Here is a 19,443-nt window from a genome sequence, read left to right on the forward strand (position 1 = left end):
TGGCCCCATCTACATCATCATCTCCTCATCACTGGCCCCATCTACATCATCATCTCCTCATCACTGGCCCCATCTACATCATCATCTCCTCATCACTGGCCCCATCTACATCATCACCTCCTCATCACTGGCCCCATCTACATCATCATCTCCTCATTACTGGCCCCATCTACATCATCATCTCCTCAGCACTGGCACCATCTACATCATCATCTCCTCAGCGCTGGCCCCATCTACATCATCATCTCCTCATCGATGGCCCCATCTACATCATCATCTCCTCAGCACTGGCCCCATCTACATCATCACCTCTCCAGCGCTGGCCCCATCTACATCATCATCTCCTCATCACTGGCCCCATCTACATCATCATCTCCTCAGCGCTGGCCCCATCTACATCATTATCTCCTCAGCGCTGGCCCCATCTACATCATCATCTCCTCAGCGCTGGCCCCATCTACATCATCATCTCCTCAGCGCTGGCCCCATCTACATCATCATCTCCTCAGCGCTGGCCCCATCTACATCATCATCTCCTCAGCGCTGACCCCATCTACATCATCATCTCCTCAGCGCTGGCCCCATCTACATCATCACCTCCTCAGCGCTGGCCCCATCTACATCATCATCTCCTCAGCGCTGGCCCCATCTACATCATCACCTCCTCAGCACTGGTCCCATCTACATCATCATCTCCTCAGCGCTGGCCCCATCTACATCATCACCTCCTCAGCGCTGGCCCCATCTACATCATCATCTCATCACTGGCCCCATCTACATCATCACCTCCTCAGCGCTGGCCCCATCTACATCATCATCTCCTCATCACTGGCCCCATCTACATCATCATCTACTCATCACTGGCCCCATCTACATCATCACCTCCTCAGCGCTGGCCCCATCTACATCATCATCTCCTCAGCTCTGGCCCGATCTACATCATCATCTCCTCAGCGCTGGGCCCATCTACATCATCACCATCTCCTCAGCGCTGGCCCCATCTACATCATCACCTCCTCAGCGCTGGCCCCATCTACATCATCATCTCCTCATCACTGGCCCCATCTACATCATCATCTCCTCAGCGCTGGCCCCATATACATCATCATCTTCTCAGCGCTGGCCCCATCTACATCATCACCTCCTCATCACTGGCCCCATCTACATCATCATCTCCTCAGCACTGTTCCCATCTACATCATCATCTCCTCAGCGCTGGCCCCATCTACATCATCATCTCCTCAGCGCTGGCCCCATCTACATCATCATCTCCTCATCACTGGCCCCATCTACATCATCATCTCTCCAGCGCTGGCCCCATCTACATCATCATCTCCTCAGCGCTGGCCCCATCTACATCATCATCTCCTCAGCGCTGGCCCCATCTACATCACCATCTCCTCAGCGCTGGCCCCATCTACATCATCACCTCCTCAGCGCTGGCCCCATCTACATCATCATCTCCTCAGCGCTGGTCCCATCTACATCATCATCTCCTCAGCGCTGGCCCCATCTACATCATCATCTCCTCAGCGCTGGCCCCATCTACATCATCATCTCCTCATCACTGGCCCCATCTACATCATCATCTCCTCAGCGCTGGCCCCATCTACATCATCATCTCCTCAGCGCTGGCCCCATCTACATCATCATCTCCTCATCACTGGCCCCATCTACATCATCATCTCCTCAGCGCTGGCCCCATCTACATCATCATCTCCTCAGCGCTGGCCCCATCTACATCATCATCTCCTCAGCGCTGGCCCCATCTACATCACCATCTCCTCAGCGCTGGCCCCATCTACATCATCACCTCCTCAGCGCTGGCCCCATCTACATCATCATCTCCTCAGCGCTGGCCCCATCTACATCATCATCTCCTCAGCGCTGGCCCCATCTACATCATCATCTCCTCAGCGCTGGCCCCATCTACATCATCACCTCCTCAGCGCTGGCCCCATCTACATCATCACCTCCTCAGCGCTGGCCCCATCTACATCATCATCTCCTCAGCGCTGGCCCCATCTACATCATCATCTCCTCATCACTGGCTCCATCTACATCATCATCTCCTCATCACTGGCCCCATCTACATCATCATCTCCTCATCACTGGCCCCATCTACATCTGCATCTCCTCATCACTGGCCCCATCTACATCATCACCTCCTCAGCGCTGGCCCCATCTACATCATCATCTTCTCATTACTGGCCCCATCTACATCATCACCTCCTCAGCGCTGGCCCCATCTACATCATCATCTCCTCAGCTCTGGCCCGATCTACATCATCATCTCCTCATCACTGGCCCCATCTACATCATCATCTCCTCAGCGCTGGCCCCATCTACATCATTATCTCCTCAGCACTAGCCCCATCTACATCATCATCTCCTCAGCGCTGGCCCCGTCTACATCATCATCTCCTCAGCACTGGCCCCATCTACATCATCATCTCCTCAGCACTGGCCCTGTCTGCATCATCACCATCTCCTCATCACTGGCCCCATCTACATCATCATCTCCTCATCACTGGCCCTGTCTGCATCATCACCATCTCCTCATCACTGGCCCCATCTACATCATCATCTCCTCAGCGCTGGCCCCATCTACATCATCATCTCCTCATCACTGGCCTCATCTACATCATCATCTCCTCAGCACTGGCCCCATCTACATCATCATCTCCTCAGCGCTGGCCCCATCTACATCATCATCTCCTCATCACTGGCCCCATCTACATCATCACCATCTCCTCAGCACTGGCCCCATCTACATCATCATCTCCTCAGCGCTGGCCCCATCTACATCATCAACTCCTCATCACTGGCCCCATCTACATCATCATCTCCTCATCACTGGCCCCATCTACATCATCACCTCCTCAGCGCTGGCCCCATCTACATCATCATCTCCTCATCACTGGCCCCATCTACATCATCATCTCCTCAGCACTAGCCCCATCTACATCATCATCTCCTCAGCGCTGGCCCCGTCTACATCATCATCTCCTCATCACTGGCCCTGTCTGCATCATCACCATCTCCTCATCACTGGCCCCATCTACATCATCATCTCCTCAGCGCTGGCCCCATCTACATCATCATCTCCTCATCACTGGCCTCATCTACATCATCATCTCCTCAGCACTGGCCCCATCTACATCATCATCTCCTCAGCGCTGGCCCCATCTACATCATCATCTCCTCATCACTGGCCCCATCTACATCATCACCATCTCCTCAGCACTGGCCCCATCTACATCATCATCTCCTCAGCGCTGGCCCCATCTACATCATCAACTCCTCATCACTGGCCCCATCTACATCATCATCTCCTCATCACTGGCCCCATCTACATCATCACCTCCTCAGCGCTGGCCCCATCTACATCATCACCATCTCCTCAGCACTGGCCCCATCTACATCATCATCTCCTCAGCGCTGGCCCTATCTACATCATCACCTCCTCAGCGCTGGCCCTATCTACATCATCACCTCCTCAGCGCTGGCCCTATCTACATCATCACCTCCTCAGCGCTGGCCCTATCTACATCATCATCAAGTTGTATACTTGAATTTTAAAGAAGACCTCCACAATTTTTAGCTAATATTTATTAATGGAATGGAACGTTCTATTATCTCCTGGAGGGGACTGCAGCTGCTGACAGGTCTCCCTAACATCATTGGATCATACCACCTCACAGCCAGGGCTGTCCTATTCTATGAGAGCCAATCCCAGCTCAGGTAACGCCACCTTCTGATTGGCTGTCAGCCCCGTATAGGATGACACTGGGTATAGAGTTTCCATGAAAAACCGAGGCATCTTCTGCTCCTTCTTGGACACCTGGGGCAAGTGTCACCAAGTTCTGGGCGTCATCAAGTGACTTACAAGTGAGATTACAGATGGCCACCAGGAGGAGTGCGGAGAAGTGAGATTTCAGGGAGAAACCATCTTAAAGGGATGTGTATTTTACTACTCCCTGTGTGACTTCTCTGTAATTACATCTCAGGACATAACAACTGTTCTCCTTAGAAAATAAGTAAACTCCAACCTCAGATGAAGAACATCTCACCACAGATTCCACTGGGTCATTATTTATAGGGTATGCCCAAATACCCTGAATAACATGCCCCAATCACTGCCCCTACCCCCTGTGCCGGTAGTCAGTATGGACAGGACATTGCTCTAGACATCATGAGGTTTGTTCAGATCTTGATCTGGTCCGCCATGTTCTTCTTTCTCCTGGAGAGCCGTCGTCACAACCCTGAGTTTATCATTGACTGGTCATGAACCTGAACATGTAAGATGATAACTGAGCTCTGCGGAGGCTGAGATGTGGCTCCTGAGGTTGTGCTGCCCGGTGTCTCACCTTGGGGGGTCTCTGCTCCGGGGGGGATCATCTCCCATCCAGTAGAATAATGGACATCAGATTGTCTGGAGATTGCTTGGAGATTGTCTGGAGATTGCTGGTAGCAGTAATGGCTTCTCTAAGATCTCTGCTGATGTCTCTCCTCCTGATGCTCCAGACCGGAAGCTGCCAGAACTTCTGCCTTTATAGAGGAGGTCCCACTGGCTGATGGTCAATGAATCGGAGGCATTGGATTATCAGCACCTGGCGACGACTTACCCTCTTATTTCCTATGGCAGCAGTAAGGGGGCACTTACTTTCTCACACATGACGTCTCCCTTATAAATAACGATCTGGTGGAATCTGTTATGTGTCCGGATGCAACTGATTGTTGTCCGTGGCAAGTGGATATTCCCAGCGATGGTTTGGGATTCCTTTAACCCCTTCAGCATGGTGCAGCACTGATCGGGGTGTCTTTTGGTGATTTGTTAGATGCACTCGAATCTTTCCGGAGATGACGCCACGGCCCAGGAGATTCATCACCGCGAGCCCCCGGAGCCCGGCACACGAGATGCTGATCCTGGACTCAACTGCACCAATTACAGCTCAATCAATGATCCATACTCCGCATCGATCGCCGGGGCTTTTAGTGTGTAAATCCAGCAGCCGATAATAGTCCTTATTAACCCCTGCAACGCTGCGCGGCCCCGTGATGGATTAGGTGACAGAAGCTCCATCGAATGTCATCTGAAATGGACAATTACCTTCTCCTGTCATCAATATCCTGTCCTGGCGGATTTATCACCGGAGCAGAGGGGGAAATATAGACCCCTCAATGTGTAACTGTATGCCTGTTCATGCTGAGCCTCCTGGTTCATGGGCAGAATCTCAGAACCAGTGTAAAGACCGATACAAGGCCAGAAAGATGGAGAAAGGAAAGAATCTGCAGAACAATGCCAAGTTATTTTCCATTCAGGGCCTCTGAAAAGCTGAGTGACAAGCTTTAAGTGTAATGTAAATGTGTGGCTTGCGGTAGAAACCTGCCCTCTTCACTGTCATACAGAGCGCCCCCTACAGGTGCTCTCCCTGCTGTGCACTGGGCTCAACCCTTTGTGTGCCAGTCCTCATCCTCCCCCACCCATTACTGATGGATCCTGTGGGACAGATCAGTCACAGTGCTGCCCCCTGCAGTCAGGGGAAGGTGCTGACTAAGCAGAAGCACTGACCCAGTTCTCGCTTGCTGCTCCCCTCTTCTTCATACAGACGCTTATCCTGCAGCAATACTTTTAGGCCTCAGTCACACTAACAGTTTTTAATGCAAATTTTTTTGAGCCAAAGAAAATGTGGAGTGAGATGTTGGATCAGTATCTGCATCGAGGCGTCCGCTGGTCCCTCACAATTCACCTTTATTGCTTCATGTGTCAGTAAGTAAGGAAATGTATGTGCGGAAGCTGCGAGTGTCAGTAATGGGCTTGTAGCGGAGCACCAGATGTGACATGACAGCTCCCTGCAGCCCCTCATAAAGGAGAAATACGGCGCTGACTGACCCCCCGGGTCACGGCGCTTCATTGGGAACAGTCAGTAACGTTAAACTGCTCTTTTCTTAGCTGCTGCCACGTGGCTACTGACAGGAGAAGGATGACAGGTCCACAGCCGGCTACAACGTGAGAAAACCATCCCAGGTCTATGGCCCCTCCGACATCAAACTAGGGGGAAGAAGAGGGGAAACCATCCCAGGTCTATGGCCCCTCCGACATCAGGGAAGAAGAGGGGAAACCATCCCGGGTCTACGGCCCCTCCAACATCAAACTAGGGGGAAGAAGAGGGGAAACCATCCCAGGTCTATGGCCCCTCCGACATCAGGGAAGAAGAGAGGAAACCATCCCAGGTCTATAGACCCTCCAACATCAAACTAGGGGGAAGAAGAGAGGAAACCATCACAGGTCTATGGCCCCTCAGACATCAGGGAAGAAGAGGGGAAACCATCCCAGGTCTATAGACCCTCAGACATCAGGGAAGAAGAGGGGAAACCATCCCAGGTCTATAGACCCTCAGACATCAGGGAAGAAGAGGAGGAACGATCCCAGGTCTATAGACCCTCAGACATCAGGGAAGAAGAGGAGGAACCATCCCAGGTCTATAGACCCTCCAACATCAGGGAAGAAGAGGAGAAACCATCCCAGGTCTATAGACCCTCCAACATCAGGGAAGAAGAGGGGAAACCATCCCAGGTCTATGGCCCCTCCAACATCAGGGAAGAAGAGGGGAAACCATTCCAGGTCTATGGCCCCTCCAACATCAGGGAAGAAGAGAGGAAACCATCCCAGGTCTATGGCCCCTCCAACATCAGGGAAGAAGAGAGGAAACCATCCCAGGTCTATGGCCCCTCCGACATCAGGGAAGAAGAGAGGAAACCATCCCAGGTCTATGGCCCCTCCGACATCAGGGAAGAAGAGGGGAAACCATCCCAGGTCTATGGCCCCTCCGACATCAGGGAAGAAGAGAGGAAACCATCCCAGGTCTATGGCCCCTCCGACATCAGGGAAGAAGAGAGGAAACCATCCCAGGTCTATGGCCCCTCCGACATCAGGGAAGAAGAGGGGAAACCATCCCAGGTCTATGGCCCCTCCAGCATCAGGGAAGAAGAGGGGAAACCATCCCAGGTCTATGGCCCCTCCAGCATCAGGGAAGAAGAGGGGAAACCATCCCAGGTCTATGGCCCCTCCGACATCAGGGAAGAAGAGAGGAAACCATCCCAGGTCTATGGCCCCTCCGACATCAGGGAAGAAGAGAGGAAACCATCCCAGGTCTATGGCCCCTCCGACATCAGGGAAGAAGAGAGGAAACCATCCCAGGTCTATGGCCCCTCCGACATCAGGGAAGAAGAGGGGAAACCATCCCAGGTCTATGGCCCCTCCGACATCAGGGAAGAAGAGAGGAAACCATCCCAGGCCTATGGCCCCTCCAGCATCAGGGAAGAAGAGGGGAAACCATCCCAGGTCTATGGCCCCTCCGACATCAGGGAAGAAGAGAGGAAACCATCCCAGGTCTATGGCCCCTCCGACATCAGGGAAGAAGAGAGGAAACCATCCCAGGCCTATGGCCCCTCCAGCATCAGGGAAGAAGAGGGGAAACCATCCCAGGTCTATGGCCCCTCCAGCATCAGGGAAGAAGAGGGGAAACCATCCCAGGTCTATGGCCCCTCCGACATCAGGGAAGAAGAGAGGAAACCATCCCAGGTCTATGGCCCCTCCAACATCAGGGAAGAAGAGGGGAAACCATCCCAGGTCTATGGCCCCTCCAACATCAGGGAAGAAGAGGGGAAACCATCCCAGATCTATGGCCCCTCCAACATAAAACCTGGGGGAAGAAGAGGGGAAACCATCCCAGGTCTATGGCCCCTCCAACATCAGGGAAGAAGAGGGGAAACCATCTACGGCCCCTCCAACATCAGGGAAGAAGAGGGGAAACCATCCAAGGTCTATGGCCCCTCCGACAGCAAACTAGAGGGAAGAAGAGGGGAATCCATCCCAGGTCTATGGCCCCTCCGACATCAGGGAAGAAGAGGGGAAACCATCCAAGGTCTATGGCCCCTCCGACAGCAAACTAGAGGGAAGAAGAGGGGAATCCATCCCAGGTCTATGGCCCCTCCGACATCAGGGAAGAAGAGGGGAAACCATCCCAGGTCTATGGCCCCTCCGACATCAGGGAAGAAGAGGGGAAACCATCCAAGGTCTATGGCCCCTCCAACATCAGGGAAGAAGAGGGGAAACCATCCCAGGTCTATGGCCCCTCGGGCATCAGGGAAGAAGAGGGGAAACCATCCCAGGTCTATAGACCCTCAGACATCAGGGAAGAAGAGGGGAAACCATCCCAGGTCTATGGCCCCTCCGACATCAGGGAAGAAGAGGGGAAACCATCCCAGGTCTATGGCCCCTCCAACATCAGGGAAGAAGAGGGGAAACCATCCCAGGTCTATAGACCCTCAGACATCAGGGAAGAAGAGGGGAAACCATCCCAGATCTATGGCCCCTCCAACATAAAACCTGGGGGAAGAAGAGGGGAAACCATCTACGGCCCCTCCAACATCAGGGAAGAAGAGGGGAAACCATCCAAGGTCTATGGCCCCTCTCCCCATACTACAGCCATAGTTCTGGTACTCAGACCCTCTCACCCGTTGCCTCTCATCAATACAGGAAGGAGGGGGGGGTGGGGGAAATAGAGCAGAGCCAAATACTCACTATATAAAATTTATGGTGACATCAACTTTTAATAAGTAATCAACAAAAGACGGAGTTTTTATCTATGGTGCAGAAATACACCTCTGGCTTCTCTTTGAGTGAGAGCCAAATACTCAGAGAGGGAAAAAGAGGGGGAAAGCCATCCCATGTCTAGACCCCCCCCCCCCTACTACAGCCAATAACCCCAGAACCGCAGGGGGGAGAATATTGTATATTCTAATCACCAGAAAGGTGTAATTCCCTGATGTAGTCATCATATGTACTATAGATTAGATTTATCAAAAATTGTACTTAATTTTACACATAAAGGCTCTCAGCAAAAAACAGGTTCAAAATCTCCCTGTCCCCGATCTCCTCCATTGTGTCCCTCTATAGCGGCGTTTCAGCCCCACCACATCTCCACTGTAGTATTAGCAATAAAACCAGGTTCACCCAGAAATGATGGCGCCCACATCTGGCAGGGAGCGAGTTCTTCCACATTAGAGAGGTTCTGCAGCAGCTGTCTCCTCCAGGACTCGTTGTGGTTGCCATATGACCTGCGCTCTCATCCTGCTGAGGCGCCTCTCTAGCCCGGAGAGCGCGGCGCTGAGGGACAATAAATCGGCGCGATCCTGGCTCTTTCTCTCCATTTAATTTGCAGCAATTAGCATTTTTCTGCTTCCTCTGTTATTAGCTCCTTAATCCCGCTGTATTACCAATTAACTCCGCCATCTCAGCCATCGTATAACGGCTCCGGGTCGTGTCCTCTCCGGTGAGACGTCTTCTCTGTTGGGTAGGAACGTTATCAGCAGAATAAACTGTAGTAAATCTCGTTCTGTCGGGATCATTGACACCGGTCTACATCATCCCTCATCTTCACACCGCGCCGCTCCTCAGGTACAAAATGTGGATGAAAGTAACCAAAAATATAGCAAGGAAATCACCAAAAATATCTTCTAAAAATAATTTTAGAAAGGTTTCCCATCAGACGACCAGAAGTCTCCAGGCTCCTCACTAGATAAGAGCCGGGTAACTCCACCATCTGAAACCCCACCTGTGGCCGCACCCTTAGAAGTAACCAATACATTTCAATAAACTGTGAATGCTAAAATTTATACATTAAAAAAACTGCCCAAACTTTCCCAGAAAGTTTCTTAGAATCCACATCATGGATTTGGCCATTGACGGGTCAGCGGGAGGTCACTTTGCATACTCTAGCCCCAAATCACAAAAACCTCATATAAAGTCATCTCCTCGTAAGGGCGAATGGAAGGTCTTCACCCCCCTCCATACACCACGAGCGGCTGTAAGTCATGGAGACTTCACGTCAGCCGTTCCACCCCGGGAGCCGAGGGTATTGGAGACGCGCGCATGCACTGATCATATTTGTTGTGATCGACAGGAGGTCCTGATTTACACCCCGAGCTCCTTAATGGAAGGTGCACATGGCGAGCGGCCGGGAGAGTCAGCACCATCAATAACCCCATGTGTCAATATTCTCCTCTCTGCCCGGACTATCGACTCCTGATATTTATATCATTCTGCCCCAGGATTACGGCCTGAACCAACTAATATCTGACCCTTATAATACTAAAAATGAGCAAAAATATTAAAATATGTGACATCAAACACTAAGAGACACAGGAGACGAGACAACGTCCTGTGATGTGAGATGTTAGGGCACAATTTATAGTCTATAGACATCCACGTCACCATCACAGGAGATCAGAGACACAAGAGTTATGATAATTAGCAAATATAGAACCTCCGAATAAAACACTCATCAGCCCATATCTCACCGCCAGGAAGAAGTCTCCAGCATCCGGGGAGCAGATTTACATCACTGAGAGCCTTCTACACAGGAGAGAGGAGAGAGGAAGGGGAGTAATGTGTAGAGACCAAGAATATAACAAGAAGTGCTAATATATGTACAAGAATATAACTACTATAATACTGCCCCCTATGTACAGGAATATAACTACTATAATACTGCCCCCTATGTACAAGGATATAACTACTATAATACTGCCCCCTATGTACAGGAATATAACTACTATAATACTGCCCCTATGTACAGGAATATAACTACTATAATACTGTCCCCTATGTACAAGAATATAACTACTATAATACTGCCCCCTATGTACAAGAATATAACTACTATAATACTGCCCCCTATGTACAGGAATATAACTACTATAATACTGCCCCCTATGTACAAGAATATAACTACTATAATACTGACCCCTATGTACAGGAATATAACTACTATAATACTGCCCCATATGTACAGGAATATAACTACTATAATACTGCCCTCTATGTACAGGAATATAACTACTATAATACTGCCCCCTATGTACAGGAATATAGCTACTATAATACTGCCCCCTATGTACAAGAATATAACTACTATAATACTACCCCCTATGTACAGGAATATAACTACTATAATACTGCCCCCTATGTACAGGAATATAACTACTTTATTACTACCCTATGTACAGGAATATAACTACTATAATACTGCCCCCTATGTACAGGAATATAACTACTATAATACTGCCCCTATGTACAGGAATATAACTACTATAATACTGTCCCCTATGTACAAGAATATAACTACTATAATACTGCCCCCTATGTACAAGAATATAACTACTATAATACTGCCCCCTATGTACAGGAATATAACTACTATAATACTGCCCCCTATGTACAAGAATATAACTACTATAATACTGACCCCTATGTACAGGAATATAACTACTATAATACTGCCCCATATGTACAGGAATATAACTACTTTATTACTACCCTATGTACAGGAATATAACTACTATAATACTGCCCCCTATGTACAGGAATATAACTACTTTATTACTACCCTATGTACAGGAATATAACTACTATAATACTGACCCCTATGTACAAGAATATAACTACTATAATACTGCCCCCTATGTACAGGGATATAACTACTATAATACTGCCCCATATGTACAGGAATATAACTACTATAATACTGCCCCCTATGTACAAGAATATAACTACTATAATACTGCCCCCTATGTACAGGAATATAACTACTATAATACTGCCCCCTATGTACAGGAATATAACTACTATAATACTGCCCCCTATGTACAAGAATATAACTACTATAATACTGCCCCCTATGTACAAGAATATAACTACTATAATACTGCCCTCTATGTACAAGAATATAACTACTATAATACTGCCCCCTATGTACAGGAATATAACTACTATAATACTGCCCCCTATGTACAAGAATATAACTACTATAATACTGCCCCCTATGTACAATACTATAACTACTATAATACTGTCCCCTATGTACAGGAATATAACTACTATAATACTACCCCCTATGTACAGGAATATAACTACTATAATACTGCCCCCTATGTACAGGAATATAACTACTATAATACTGCCCCCTATGTACAGGAATATAACTACTATAATACTGCTCCCTATGTACAAGTATATAACTGCTATAATACTGCCCCCTATGTACAGGAATATAACTACTATAATACTGCCCCCTATGTACAATACTATAACTACTATAATACTGTCCCCTATGTACAGGAATATAACTACTATAATACTACCCCCTATGTACAGGAATATAACTACTATAATACTGCCCTCTATGTACAAGAATATAACTACTATAATACTGCCCCCTATGTACAAGTATATAACTGCTATAATACTGCCCCCTATGTACAGGAATATAACTACTATAATACTGCCCCCTATGTACAATACTATAACTACTATAATACTGTCCCCTATGTACAAGCATATAACTACTATAATACTGCCCCCTATGTACAATACTATAACTACTATAATACTGCCCCCTATGTACAGGAATATAACTACTATAATACTGCCTCCTATGTACAGGGATATAACTACTATAATACTGCTCCCTATGTACAGGAATATAACTACTATAATACTGCCCCCTATGTACAAGAATATAACTACTATAATACTGCCCCCTATGTACAGGAATATAACTACTATAATACTGCCAAATATGTACAGGAATATAACTACTATAATACTGCACCCTATGTACAAGAATATAACTACTATAATACTTCCGCTATGTACAAGAATATAACTACTATAATACTGCCCTCTATGTACAAGAATATAACTACTATAATACTGCCCCCTATGTACAGGAATATAACTACTATAATACTGCCCCCTATGTACAGGAATATAACTACTATAATACTGCCCCCTATGTACAAGAATATAAGTACTATAATACTGCCCCCTATGTACAGGAATATAACTACTATAATACTGCCCCCTATGTACAGGAATATAACTACTATAATACTGCCCCCTATGTACAAGAATATAACTACTATAATACTTCCGCTATGTACAAGAATATAACTACTATAATACTGCCCCCTATGTACAAGACTATTACTACTATAATACTGCCCCCTATGTACAAGAATATAAGTACTATAATACTGCCCCCTATGTACAAGACTATAACTACTATAATACTGACCCCTATGTACAAGTATATAACTACTATAATACTGCCCCCTATGTACAGGAATATAACTACTATAATACTGCCTCCTATGTACAGGAATATAACTACTATAATACTGCCTCCTATGTACAAGAATATAACTACTATAATACTGCCCCCTATGTACAAGAATATAACTACTATAATACTGCCCCCTATGTACAGAATATAACTACTATAATACTGCCCCCTATGTACAAGAATATAACTACTATAATACTGCCCCCTATGTACAGGAATATAACTACTATAATACTGCCTCCTATGTACAAGAATATAACTACTATAATACTGCCCCCTATGTACAGAATATAACTACTATAATACTGCCCCCTATGTACAGGAATATAACTACTATAATACTGCCTCCTATGTACAGGAATATAACTACTATAATACTGCCTCCTATGTACAGGAATATAACTACTAAAATACTGCCCCCTATGTACAAGAATATAACTACTATAATACTGCCCCCTATGTACAGGAATATAACTACTATAATACTGCCCCCTATGTACAGGAATATAACTACTATAATACTGCCCCTATGTACAGGAATATAACTACTATAATACTGCCCCCTATGTACAGGAATATAACTACTATAATACTGCCCCTATGTACAGGAATATAACTACTATAATACTGCCCCCTATGTACAAGAACATAACTACTATAATACTGCCCCCTATGTACAAGAATATAACTACTATAATACTGCCTCCTATGTACAAGAATATAACTACTATAACACTGCCCCCTATGTACAGGAATATAACTACTATAATACTGCCACCTATGTACAGGAATATAACTACTATAATACTGCTTCCTATGTACAGGAATACAACTACTATAATACTGCCCCCTATGTACAGGAATATAACTACTATAATACTGCCCCCTATGTACAAGAATATAACTACGATAATACTGCCTCCTATGTACAAGAATATAACTACTATAATACTGCCCCTATGTACAGGAATATAACTACTATAATACTGCCCCCTATGTACAAGAATATAACTACTATAATACTGCCCCCTATGTACAAGAATATAACTACTATAATACTGCTCCCTATGTACAGGAATATAACTACTATAATACTGCCCCCTATGTACAAGAATATAACTACTATAATACTGCCCCCTATGTACAAGAATATAACTACTATAATACTGCCCCTATGTACAGGAATATAACTACTATAATACTGCCCCCTATGTACAAGAATATAACTACTATAATACTGCCCCTATGTACAGGAATATAACTACTATAATACTGCCCCCTATGTACAAGAATATAACTACTATAACACTGCCCCCTATGTACAGGGATATAACTACTATAATACTGCCCCTATGTACAAGAATATAACTACTATAATACTGCCCCCTATGTACAGGAATATAACTACTATAATACTGCCTCCTATGTACAGGGATATAACTACTATAATACTGCCTCCTATGTACAAGAATATAACTACTATAATACTGCCTCCTATGTACAAGAATATAACTACAATAATACTGCCTCCTATGTACAGGAATATAACTACTATAATACTGCCCCTATGTACAGGAATATAACTACTATAATACTGCCTCCTATGTACAAGAATATAACTACTATAATACTGCCCCCTATGTACAGGAATATAACTACTATAATACTGCCCCCTATGTACAAGAATATAACTACTATAATACTGCCCCTATGTACAAGAATATAACTACTATAATACTGCCCCCTTGTACAAGAATATAACTACTATAATACTGCCCCCTATGTACAGGAATATAACTACTATAATACTGCCCCCTATGTACAAGAATATAACTACTATAATACTGCCCCCTATGTACAGGAATATAACTACTATAATACTGCCCCCTATGTACAAGAATATAACTACTATAATACTGCCCCCTTGTACAGGAATATAACTACTATAATACTGCCCCCTATGTACAAGAATATAACTACTATAATACTGCCCCCTATGTACAGGAATATAACTACTATAATACTGCCCCCTATGTACAAGAATATAACCACTATTATACTGCCCCCTATGTACAAGAATATAACTACTATAATACTGCCCCCTATGTACAGGAATATAACTACTATAATACTGCCCCCTATGTACAAGAATATAACTACTATAATACTGCCCCCTATGTACAGGAATATAACTACTATAATACTGCCCCCTATGTACAAGAATATAACTACTATAATACTGCCCCCTATGTACAGGAATATAACTACTATAATACTGCCCCCTATGTACAAGAATATAACTACTATAATACTGCCCCCTATGTACAGGAATATAACTACTATAATACTGCCCCCTATGTACAGGAATATAACTACTATAATACTGCCCCCTATGTACAAGAATATAACTACTATAATACTGCCCCCTATGTACAAGAATATAACTACTATAATACTGCCCCTTATGTACAAGAATATAACTACTATAATACTTCCCCTATGTACAAGAATATAACCACTATTATACTGCCCCCTATGTACAGGAATATAACTACTATAATACTGCCCCCTATGTACAGGAATATAACTACTATAATACTGCCCCCTATGTACAGGAATATAACTACTATAATACTGCCCCCTATGTACAAGAATATAACTACTATAATACTGCCCCCTATGTACAGGAATATAACTACTATAATACTGCCCCCTATGTACAAGAATATAACTACTATAATACTGCCCCCTATGTACAGGAATATAACTACTATAATACTGCCCCTTATGTACAAGAATATAACTACTATAATACTGCCCCCTATGTACAGGAATATAACTACTATAATACTGCCTCCTATGTACAAGAATATAACTACTATAATACTGCCCCTATGTACAGGAATATAACTACTATAATACTGCCCCCTATGTACAAGAATATAACTACTATAATACTGCCCCCTATGTACAAGAATATAACTACTATAATACTGCTCCCTATGTACAGGAATATAACTACTATAATACTGCCCCCTATGTACAAGAATATAACTACTATAATACTGCCCCCTATGTACAAGAATATAACTACTATAATACTGCCCCTATGTACAGGAATATAACTACTATAATACTGCCCCCTATGTACAAGAATATAACTACTATAATACTGCCCCTATGTACAGGAATATAACTACTATAATACTGCCCCCTATGTACAAGAATATAACTACTATAACACTGCCCCCTATGTACAGGGATATAACTACTATAATACTGCCCCTATGTACAAGAATATAACTACTATAATACTGCCCCCTATGTACAGGAATATAACTACTATAATACTGCCTCCTATGTACAGGGATATAACTACTATAATACTGCCTCCTATGTACAAGAATATAACTACTATAATACTGCCTCCTATGTACAAGAATATAACTACAATAATACTGCCTCCTATGTACAGGAATATAACTACTATAATACTGCCCCTATGTACAGGAATATAACTACTATAATACTGCCTCCTATGTACAAGAATATAACTACTATAATACTGCCCCCTATGTACATGGATATAACTACTATAATACTGCCCCTATGTACAAGAATATAACTACTATAATACTGCCCCCTATGTACAAGAATATAACTACTATAATACTGCCCCTATGTACAAGAATATAACTACTATAATACTGCCCCCTATGTACAGGAATATAACTACTATAATACTGCCCCCTATGTACAAGAATATAACTACTATAATACTGCCCCTATGTACAAGAATATAACTACTATAATACTGCCCCCTTGTACAAGAATATAACTACTATAATACTGCCCCCTATGTACAGGAATATAACTACTATAATACTGCCCCCTATGTACAAGAATATAACTACTATAATACTGCCCCCTATGTACAGGAATATAACTACTATAATACTGCCCCCTATGTACAAGAATATAACTACTATAATACTGCCCCCTTGTACAGGAATATAACTACTATAATACTGCCCCCTATGTACAAGAATATAACTACTATAATACTGCCCCCTATGTACAGGAATATAACTACTATAATACTGCCCCCTATGTACAAGAATATAACCACTATTATACTGCCCCCTATGTACAAGAATATAACTACTATAATACTGCCCCCTATGTACAGGAATATAACTACTATAATACTGCCCCCTATGTACAAGAATATAACTACTATAATACTGCCCCCTATGTACAGGAATATAACTACTATAATACTGCCCCCTATGTACAAGAATATAACTACTATAATACTGCCCCCTATGTACAGGAATATAACTACTATAATACTGCCCCCTATGTACAAGAATATAACTACTATAATACTGCCCCCTATGTACAGGAATATAACTACTATAATACTGCCCCCTATGTACAGGAATATAACTACTATAATACTGCCCCCTATGTACAAGAATATAACTACTATAATACTGCCCCCTATGTACAAGAATATAACTACTATAATACTGCCCCTTATGTACAAGAATATAACTACTATAATACTTCCCCTATGTACAAGAATATAACCACTATTATACTGCCCCCTATGTACAGGAATATAACTACTATAATACTGCCCCCTATGTACAGGAATATAACTACTATAATACTGCCCCCTATGTACAGGAATATAACTACTATAATACTGCCCCCTATGTACAAGAATATAACTACTATAATACTGCCCCCTATGTACAGGAATATAACTACTATAATACTGCCCCCTATGTACAAGAATATAACTACTATAATACTGCCCCCTATGTACAGGAATATAACTACTATAATACTGCCCCTTATGTACAAGAATATAACTACTATAATACTGCCCCCTATGTACAGGAATATAACTACTATAATACTGCCCCCTATGTACAGGAATATAACTACTATAATACTGCCCCCTATGTTCTATACACTCAGTCTCAGGGAGGAGATAGTTGCTGTCTGTCTGGAGTAACCTGTGATATAATAATGATACAGGAGACGTAAAGGGTTGAAGTAAAACCTCTGCACTTTAATGATTGGTCTCCGGTCGTGTGGAGCCGGTAAATAGGAACCTTCTAAATAAAACAAATCATATAAAATCAGTGGCCTCTGGCGGCTCAGGGTGTCATGTAGGCGGAGTTATCTGACTTCTTTAGCACCTCAGCCACACCCCCCTGGTGATCCGGCAGTGGGAGGTCACATGATCCTGTCATCAGAGCGGAGCCCCCATACACAAGTCGCTGGGGTGGTCCCGGCATCCGGGGAGAATTAGCGACATGTTGGACGTCTGGTCGGCGCCATGAGCAGGAGATGGGAAATCATCATATAGGTAACTGTAACCATGGAGATCCTGCAGCGTGGGGACCCTCCTGGGAGCGGCTCCGATGGGGTCAGTAGTCTCTGATAACCGGATCACACCAGATATGGGATCGAGTTTCCTGGCAACAAACTAAAACGGAACCCAGAACCGGTGACCAAAAAATCCAACCCATTACCATAAGTGCAAAGCAGTCGAAAGTGCAACCAGACCGGCAGGGGTTAAAAACATCTGATACAAAGTAACAATAAACTCTCCTTATAAAATTATCTCAATTCTGTCTTTTTACAAAAGAAAAGTTAAATGTATAAAGTCTATGAAAGGTTTGGGCGTTCCTCTCCTGGACCCGAGTATCCGGTAACATGAATACAGCAGGAAGATCCGCCCCCTGGACTCCTGGAGAGGAGGCCGGACCCTGAGATACAGAGATGCCCCCCGGACCTGCTCACAGCCTCGGCTTGATCTGGAGAGGTTTTCCTACAAGAGAGAAACAAAGATTAGAGAAGCCAACCAATCACAGAGGAGCTTAAAAAAGCCAGATACAAAGCCCTCCCCCCATGACCCTCCCCGATACAAAGCCCTCCCCCCATGACCCTCCCCGATACAAAGCCCTCCCCCCATGACCCTCCCCGATACAAAGCCCTCCCCCCATGACCCTCCCCGATACAAAGCCCTCCCCCCATGACCCTCCCCGATACAAAGCCCTCCCCCCATGACCCTCCCCGATACAAAGCCCTCCCCCCATGACCCTCCCCGATACAAAGCCCTCCCCCCATGACCCTCCCCGATACAAAGCCCTCCCCCCATGACCTTCCCCGATACAAAGCCCTCCCCCCATGACCTTCCCCGATACAAAGCCCCTTCCCCCCAAGACTACTG

General features: G+C 44.8%; 1 protein-coding gene and 1 long non-coding RNA gene across 2 annotated transcripts in view; one reads left to right on the forward strand and one right to left on the reverse strand.

Annotated features, from left to right (window-relative positions):
* The window catches only part of LOC140132349 (uncharacterized), a 49,660-nt gene that overhangs the window by 6,554 nt on the left and 23,663 nt on the right, over positions 1 to 19,443 (forward strand). The window lies entirely within an intron of this gene.
* ZC3H3 (zinc finger CCCH-type containing 3) overlaps positions 18,256 to 19,443 on the reverse strand; it is a 105,814-nt gene continuing 104,626 nt past the window's right edge. Inside the window, exon 12 of the mRNA XM_072151001.1 lies at positions 18,256 to 19,041. Coding sequence (XP_072007102.1) covers positions 19,010 to 19,041 — 32 coding nt within the window. The 3' untranslated portion in view covers positions 18,256 to 19,009. The remainder of the gene's footprint in view (positions 19,042 to 19,443) is intronic.

This window comes from Engystomops pustulosus, chromosome 5, assembly GCF_040894005.1.
Source record: "Engystomops pustulosus chromosome 5, aEngPut4.maternal, whole genome shotgun sequence".
Taxonomy (NCBI): domain Eukaryota; kingdom Metazoa; phylum Chordata; class Amphibia; order Anura; family Leptodactylidae; genus Engystomops; species Engystomops pustulosus.